At 44.4% G+C, this 8,836-nt stretch overlaps 2 protein-coding genes across 3 annotated transcripts; both read right to left on the bottom strand.

Annotated features, from left to right (window-relative positions):
• Positions 1-1,408: 1,408 nt before the first annotated feature.
• Positions 1,409-3,050, bottom strand: LOC127970762 (uncharacterized). Of its 2 annotated transcripts, none has more exons than XR_008156677.1 (2): positions 1,659-3,050; positions 1,409-1,444 (listed from the first exon to the last, which is right to left on the bottom strand). XR_008156677.1 is itself a non-coding variant. In XM_052573474.1 (2 exons), the coding sequence occupies exon 1, from the start codon at positions 2,920-2,922 to the stop codon at positions 1,918-1,920; it is 1,005 nt and encodes a 334-aa protein (XP_052429434.1). In that variant the 5' UTR covers positions 2,923-3,050; the 3' UTR covers positions 1,409-1,795; positions 1,895-1,917. The 2 variants fall into 2 exon arrangements, 1 of the variants encoding a protein (XP_052429434.1); XM_052573474.1 differs by having other exon boundaries at positions 1,409-1,795; positions 1,895-3,050.
• Positions 2,931-8,503, bottom strand: LOC127970476 (uncharacterized). The gene is made up of 3 exons (XM_052573070.1): positions 8,268-8,503; positions 3,021-8,053; positions 2,931-2,938 (listed from the first exon to the last, which is right to left on the bottom strand). Exons 2-3 carry the CDS (start codon positions 7,819-7,821, stop codon positions 2,931-2,933), a joined length of 4,809 nt encoding a protein of 1,602 aa, XP_052429030.1. The 5' UTR covers positions 7,822-8,053; positions 8,268-8,503.
• Positions 8,504-8,836: the final 333 nt, after the last annotated feature.

Raw genomic sequence — 8,836 nt, 5'->3', positions numbered from 1 at the left:
GCTCTCGGAAGAACTCGCTCACAAGTCTAATCCATTCCGGGATAAAGCTGGAATGGCCGAATTTAATGAGTAACATTTAAAGACTTCAAAACACTTATGAGCTGTAGCACTGAACTTAGAACAGAATCCACATCAAATCAATCAATCAATCCTATAAGAAGTTTTTGACCTGCTGAACTCTCGCCTCGCTTTTCCTGTCCTCATTAATCTGGGTGACTTGCATCATGTTGTGAAAGTGCGGATGTCGCTGTGCTAAGTTCAGGTGAAAGGTGCATTTCTGGAAACACACCTGAGTTTGTGTGACAGGCAGGAGCTCCGGGGAGACAGACGGAGAGAGCGACAGGCTCAGGCATGCCCCTCATCATCTGGCAGGAGACGCAGACACTGCGCTTTTTAAAAATGGATGGTAATTTAATTAACTCTTTCCTCCCCACAGGCTGCTCTGCACAGATGGATCTAAGTGAGGGTGAGGGCAGAGGACTTACTGTTGTTGTGTGCTGTTGTTGCCAAGGGTTGGACAGGGTGAAAGTTGCAGTGCCGATTATGACTAGTCAGTCCCGAGTGATATCGAGAGACACAAACCTCCTGGGGGAGATCGGAAAAGATGTTCACATAGCTTTAGCAGTCAGTGCGTCTCTGTCAAAGTACTGTGGAGGAAAAACAAAAACAGCTGTCGTGGTAGTTTAACGCATGGCTGATCAAAAATTAGTTTTTATGCAAAGCGAAAGAGGAAAATGTTGAATGTCATTCATCTTAGTTGGTGTTTTACCCTATCGATAAAATGTATATTTTTTTAAAGGGTCATTTATATGAAATAACTGGCAAATCCAAGTTTTTTTATACTTTAATTAGAGCAATAATACTTGGTGAAACTATATACTCAATGTTAAAGTAACTGGAAAACTGGAAATTAAAATTTTGTCATTTATTCATTATTCTACAAATCTACAATCCCATTAGAAACCTGCACTGAAAAATAAATCTAGTAAATTTCACAAATAATTACAAAGAAACAAAAACTGACAGTTTGAATAGAAAGACTGAAATAGTTTATATATAAAAACCATATATATAGAATTATTCTAATAGTTTTTGCTTTATTTGCTTCAAAGTATCATTTTTACAATGGATACGACTTTGTTCATTCATTAAGTCAAAGGTAATCATTATTTTAAATGTCTTAAAAAGCTTTTGTAACATACTAAATACAGTACACACTATACCATTCAAAAGATGATAAGAGACATTAGTTACAAAAGATTTCTATTTCAGATAAATGCTTTTTTTCTCAAATTTCTATTTATCAAAGATACATATATATTATATATTGCATGTTAAAAATATGTATGTCATGGACTACGCTCCATTCAGCTTAAACACTCCCAAGAAAACTCCAGGACACAGATGATTAATCTCCATAAAATTTACTGGGAATATTGTGAAACTGTAATACAATGCAAATGAGATGTATATTAATATTAGATCCAAATACAGAGAAAACAGAACGGATTATCTACACAGCGGTGATGTATATGATAAACAAAATCGAGCTAGTAAACAATCAGCAGTAATAACATAAAGCAAACTTAGCCTTCTCAATAGTCTCACAAAGATAAAAATAGACATTATCCTAATATTGCATGATAAGAAATACTCACAGACGTTGCTTTAGCAAAGGGAAAGGAAAAACGCGATCGCTGGAGAAACAGGTGACTGAGAGAGATTGCAGGCTGTTGCGATTGACTATCGCATAGCGATCAACTTCCTGATTCGTGACGTGCGCAGTAGCGCGTCACTACAGTTACAAAGATAAACATATTACACTACATTGTTAAAACCCAAAAACAAAAGCCTTTTATTATTATTTTCCTTTAAGTGGCATGACACTCCCCACCTGGGGTCTTTGAAGAGCCCACATCAATTGACAGAATCAGACTTTGAAGAAAGAAGCAAAACTACTTCTGTAACAGGCCGAGAAAAGGCCTTTCTGGCTCCATCTTTAACAATTTCCACTTGAACTTTCCGGACTAATCCATCCTCTTCTGGAAAGGTTTTCGTGATGAGACCGACTGGCCATTGATTTCTCTTAGCTTGATTGTCTTTCAAGAGAACCACATCTCCTTCTTGAAGGTTCGGCCTCTTTCCTTGCCACTTGTACCGAAGCTGTAATGTTTTGAGGTATTCATGTTTCCATTTGTTCCAAAACATGTCTGCTAGGCTCTGAACTTGTTTCCATTGTACTCTGATGAGATGCGCTTCTTGAAAGCTTCCTGATGGAGGAGGAGGCGCAGAGCCTAGCTTGAGAGTTAGGAGCATCGCTGGGGTGAGGATGAGAGGCGATTCCGGATCTGACGAGACTGGAATGAGTGGTCTGGCATTCATGATCGCTGTTACTTCGGCCATGAGGGTTGTCAGGACTTCATGTGAAAGATGAGACCTTTTCTGCTCAAGCAACATGCAATCCAGAATACGACGGGCAATGCCGATCATCCGTTCCCAAGCCCCACCCATGTGAGATGCGTGGGGTGGGTTGAATACCCAGGTGCAGTTCTGGGTGTTCAAGTACTCCTCTACTCGTTTGAAACCAGGATTCGACAGGTCCATTTCTAATTCACGAGAAGCGCCGATGAAGTTAGTTCCGCAGTCGGAACGTATCTGCTTTGCGGGGCCCCTGATAGCAAAGAATCTCCTCAAGGCATTGATAAAACTGCTGGTACTCATGGCTTCAATCACCTCGATGTGAACTGCCCTCGAACACATACAAGAGAACATCACAGCCCATCGTTTAGAGTTGAAGACTCCTCCTCTTGTACGACGTGAAACGATCTCCCAGGGTCCAAAAACGTCGACACCTACATAAGTGAAAGGAGGTGCTACTTGTACCCGTTCTGCTGGCAGAGCTGCCATCTGCTGATGTTCCATTTTGCCTCTCAGTTTCCTACAAGTGACGCATTTGTGAAGTAAACTACTAATGCAGCGTTTAGCTCCCACTAGCCAAAATCCTGCTGTTCGAATGGCACCTTCGGTCAGATGTCTTCCCTGGTGTTTCACTGCGTTGTGATAGTGAGACACAATCAGAGTAGCTAGATGATGCCGGCCAGGAATGATGATGGGATGAACCTCATCCATACTCAGATCCGATTGCTCAATTCGACCTCCTACTCTAAGAAGTTGGTTTTGGTCTAAGATGGGGTGCAACTTCCAAAGGCTGCTATTTGGTGGAAGGTTGGATCCTGAGTTAATACACTTCAGCTCCTCTGAATAGTACTCGTTCTGGACACTCTTCACAATACACACTTTGGCTTTCAACAATTCTTCCTCTGTAGGTCGACAGACATGCCACCCTTGACATTCATCCTGGATAGAGTGAGCGAAGGAACGAGCCACATGAATGAGGCGAGCTACGGCTGTAAGGAGAGTGCTGAACTTGGAGAAGCGTTCGAAGCGTTGTGGATGTATCACATCTTTAGTAACACGAGTGAAGCTTGCCACCACCTGGGGACGCACTTCAGAGTCAGCGTCAGGGTCGATAAGGTCGTAAGCTTCTTGAATCTCAGGTGAATGCAAAGACGCATCATGAAGAAAGGCTGGACCTTTGAGCCAAGTTGTGCTGCTAAGCAAGTCTGAAGTCACAGTTCTTGATCCAATGTCGGCTGGGTTGAGGTGTGTTGGGACGTACTTCCAAAGGCCAGAACAAGGTGACTGACGGATTCTTTGGATCCTGTTGTGTACGTAGACATAGAATCTTCTCGACTGGTTCTGGATGTATCCCAATACAACCTTGCTATCTGTGTAGTAGACGATGTTGTCAAACATAGTGTCCATCTCTGAAACTATCATCTCAGCGATCTCGATGGCGAGTACAGCCGCACAAAGCTCAAGCCTTGGAATGGTTAGATCGGGCTGAGGTGCCAACTTTGCTTTCCCAAAGACAAAGCCAATCTCAGTCTGTTCCTGGTGGCTTGTCACCTTGATGTAGGCTACGGCTGCTATTGCCTTTACCGATGCATCTGCAAAGACATAAAGCTCTCTTCTTAGAGCACCTGCAGTGGAGAATGACGTATAAGGACGTGGTATCTGGAGTCCCTCCAGATCTTGGAGCGATCGTTTCCATCTAGTCCATTCAGTCTCCATGTCTTTGGGAAGAGGTGTGTCCCAATCCTCTGCTTGCTTAGTTAGCTCTCTGAGTATCAGTCTTCCATGGACCGTGATGGGTGCGAGGAATCCTAGAGGATCGTAGAGGCTGTTCACAGTCGAAAGCACTCCTCTACGAGTGAATGGCCTCTGGTCATCTTCGATTCGAAACATGAATGTATCTGTGCGCATGTTCCAGAGCAATCCAAGGCTACGTTGTATTGGCAAATCATCAACGAAAAGATCTAAGCTGTTGATGTCCTTGGTGCGATCTTCAAATGGAAATGCTTCGATAACTGCCATACGGTTTGAAGCAATTTTGTGTAGCCTGAGGTTAGAAGTTGCAAGCATCTTCTGTGCTCGCCCTAGGACGCTGACGGCCTCTTCCTCTGTGCTGAAGGACTTCAGAGCATCGTCAACATAGAACTCGCGTTCGATGAATCTTCTTGCATCACTACCATAGTCTGCTTCTGCTTTCTTAGCTGCCCGTCGCAGACCATACACTGCAACGGCAGGCGAGGGACTATTCCCAAAAAGGTGCACCCGCATTCTGTAATCAATGATGTCGGAGGTAGGGTCATTGTCCCTGTACCACAGAAAGCGAAGAAAGTCACGATGGTCTTCCTTGACTACAAAGCAGTGGAACATCTGCTCGATGTCGGCAGTGATCGCCACCTGTTCCTTCCTGAACCTCATAAGGACACCTAACAGGCTATTATTAAGGTTGGGACCAGTTAGCAAGACATCGTTGAGCGACACTCCTTCACATGATGCACTACTGTCGAAGACCACACGAATCCTATCTGGTTTCCTTGGATGATACACACCAAACAGGGGTAAGTACCAACACTCTTGTCCAGGCTGTACTGGTGGAGCAACTTCAGCGTGTGCCTTCTTGAACATCTTCTCCATAAACTCTAGGAAATCGGCTTTCATCTGTGGTCGTTTGTCCAGTGAGCGATGGAGCGAGACAAAACGGTCAAAAACCTGCTTCCTGTTGTTGGGCAGCCGCTGTCTCGGCAACCGAAAGGGTAAAGGTGCGACCCAACTTCCAGAACTGTCCTGAAAACACTCGGCTTCCATTATCTTCAGAAACTCTAGATCCTCCATGGATGCAGCGAGTCTATGATCATCGGGAGAACGAGCGAAGACAGTTTGCCCTAAGCAGTCTCCACTGAGCGTCATGGAACCACTGATGGAGATTGGTGCTGAATGATGCTGAGGTCTAAACGCTTGCTCAAATACCTCTTTTATTTTGATCTGGTTGTTACATGGTTGGAGATAGCTCGTACGGCCGTTCTCGAAAATGGCTGTTTTGTAGCTTCTCACCTCTTGTGTTCTGTGAGCACCTCCAAGGCACACATCACCAATGATGACCCATCCTAGATCAAGCCTTTGCGCAAACGGTGCATCACCTGGGCCGCTAATCTGTTCTCGGACCTTGTGTACTTGTAAGATGTCTCTCCCCAGTAAGAGGAGAATTTTGGCGTCCGGATCTAAAGGCGGAATCTTATCAGCGATACGCTTTAGGTGGGCTTGATGGTAGGCTGCTTCCGGCGTAGGAATCTCAGTGCGAACGTTAGGGATTTGGTTGCACTCCAGGAGTGTAGGTAAACGAATGCCAATTTTCTTGTCCACCGACTCCACAGTATAACCACTGGCTCTCCTTCCCGCCGTCTCTGAACACCCTGCACAGGTCTTGAGGGTGTATGAGTAGGAATTTCCAGAGATCTTAAAAATCTCAAAGAACTCCGACCGTGCTAGGGAGCGATTGCTCTGTTCGTCTAGTATGGCGTACATTCTCTTAGACTCATTCTTGCAGCCATTGGGGAACACATTAACAAGGCAGATCTTAGCACATGTCCTAGCGCTCAATCCTTCACCACATACTTGAGTGCACGTCGACTTAACCTCTCTGATTTCTGCTTTGTCCTCCTCCCCACCATCCTCTGAAGTGGAAGGGAATGCCTTAGATTTCCAGGTAGGTGAGTAGGGGTGAAGTGCTGTCACATGAGCCACACTCCCACACTCTGTACATTTTATTTCAGCGGTGCAGTCCTTTGCTATGTGGTCTGTGGAGGAGCAACAGCGAAAGCAGATATGATGCTCTTTCAAAAGATGTTTACGATCATTTATGCTCTTCTCGCGAAAGCCTCTGCACTTCCTCAGAGGATGAGGCTTCTTGTGCAGGGGGCAGTGTTTGTTGGGATCAATACGTTCTGTACTTTCTCCATATTCTGCCTTAGAAACCCCTGAGACCTGCGTCTTGTGAACGTATACTGGTGTCTTAGTAGGTTTCTCCCATTTACTCTTTCTCTCCACTGTGGCTTCCGTGAAGAAGTTAAAACTTGGGTCAGTGCGAGCCCTTGCCTCCATGGTGATGAAGTCTACAAACACGGAGAAAGGTGGAAAACTAACCAAATGTTCCTGTTTGTATTTTGCTCCAAGGTAAAGCCACTTTTCTTGCATGTTGTATGGTAGTTTCTCGATAATAGGCCTAATACCTCTGGAGGTATCCAAATACGATAAGCCTGCCAGATAGTTATCTTCTTTGGCTGCTTGAAGCTCCGATAACAGGTCGGCTAGATCCCTGAGTCCTCGTGGATCCTTCATCGTAACCTTCGGGAAGTTTTCTAGCTTGTTGAACAAAGCCTGCTCGACGGCCTCTGGTGATCCATATACTTTGTCAAGGCGTTCCCATGCCATGCGCAATCCAATGACTGGATCCTTAATGTTGACAGTTTTAATTCTTCTTACTTGCTCTGTTGACTCTTTTCCTAGATACCTGGTGAGGAGGTCAAGTTCTCCTGCAGCCGACAGGTCTAGATCGGTTATAGCATTCAGGAACGATGTTTTCCAGGCCCAATAGTTAATTGGCTGATCGTCATATGCGGATAAACCTGAAGTCACCAGGCTGCTACGAGCTAGGTATTTGATGAGATCTCCAGTGGAAGTAGAATGATCATAGCTAGCTTCATAAGGTGTCTTGTGAACATGTGCGCGCGCAGGAGGGGAGGGATCCGATTTGACGTTCTGTTGCAAGCGACTTTCATCACGCTGAAGAACTGAGAAAGTGTTAAACGCTGGATTGTAGCTTTGTTGTAGCGGCACTCCACTGGTCTGAGGAGCTTGATAAACTTGATGTGGCATAGTGTCTGCAGAAGCAGCAGCTTGATTTTGACTCGTGCTGAGTGGGTGAGGCGTTGAGATGATTGCATCATTAGTTTGAGAATGTGGAGGATGCAGCGTTGGTGAAGTATAGTCACTACCTCTTCTTACCGATAAACCTTTGCTGCATAGGCTGGCTTGTGCTGACACATAAGCGGCGACTCGCTGGTCTTTGACCGATTGAGGAACCTGGCTGCTAGCCTTACTGCATACTTCAAAACCCATATCTTGTAATCCGGCAACAAGAGCATTTGCCTCTGCTATGGCAGCATCCTTTTCTTTCTCCTCATTTAATGCATCAAGATTGGCTTGAACACGAGCTTGCTCTACTTTAAGTTCGATTTCTTTCTGCGTGTGTGCTGCTCTAGCTTGCGCTGCTTCAGCCTTTGCCTTTGCCATGGCGACAGCCATACTAATCTTCGAGCTGGACGATGTACCAGATGCACGACTGCTTCTTGAACGCACAGTCTCTGACTGGATATCTTCATTGCCTTTTTTACTGTTGCTTCGTTGTGACATCGTGACTCACTCCGGTGTCAATAACATGAGAAGCACACTGTAATGCTGTAGCGTTGGCCACTTCTCTTGGCATTAAATTGCTCCGTGAAAAAGCGATCCTTGTGTCCCTCATTAGCTGTGTCGCCGTCTTTTCACTGTCATGGACTACGCTCCATTCAGCTTAAACACTCCCAAGAAAACTCCAGGACACAGATGATTAATCTCCATAAAATTTACTGGGAATATTGTGAAACTGTAATACAATGCAAATGAGATGTATATTAATATTAGATCCAAATACAGAGAAAACAGAACGGATTATCTACACAGCGGTGATGTATATGATAAACAAAATCGAGCTAGTAAACAATCAGCAGTAATAACATAAAGCAAACTTAGCCTTCTCAATAGTCTCACAAAGATAAAAATAGACATTATCCTAATATTGCATGATAAGAAATACTCACAGACGTTGCTTTAGCAAAGGGAAAGGAAAAACGCGATCGCTGGAGAAACAGGTGACTGAGAGAGATTGCAGGCTGTTGCGATTGACTATCGCATAGCGATCAACTTCCTGATTCGTGACGTGCGCAGTAGCGCGTCACTACAGTTACAAAGATAAACATATTACACTACATTGTTAAAACCCAAAAACAAAAGCCTTTTATTATTATTTTCCTTTAAGTGGCATGACAATGTATGTGTGTTCTTTCCCACAGAAGTCATGCAGCTTTGGAATGGCATGGAACCTGAGTCTACATTTCGTATTAAGTTTGTCATTTTTTTCTGACATTGTCAATCTTGTAATATTTTAGTAATCCACTGAAATCCAGTCCAAACCCCATATACAGTAGTGCTGTAACTTTATGACAGTGATGTTTTGTATTGTATCATCTACATTTAGGCTTTTGACCAGTGGCTGCACAGGTTCATGGGTCTCAGTCGGTGGTTATTCCCAGTCGAGCGGAGATAATTGGTCCAGTCCCGCTCAACACAAGTCCAGACTTGAGAGGCATGAATGTGCATACATGACTGC

This window comes from Carassius gibelio, chromosome B13, assembly GCF_023724105.1.
Source record: "Carassius gibelio isolate Cgi1373 ecotype wild population from Czech Republic chromosome B13, carGib1.2-hapl.c, whole genome shotgun sequence".
In the NCBI taxonomy this organism is placed as follows: Eukaryota; Metazoa; Chordata; class Actinopteri; order Cypriniformes; family Cyprinidae; genus Carassius; species Carassius gibelio.
This window is presented reverse-complemented; position numbering and strand designations above follow the sequence as displayed.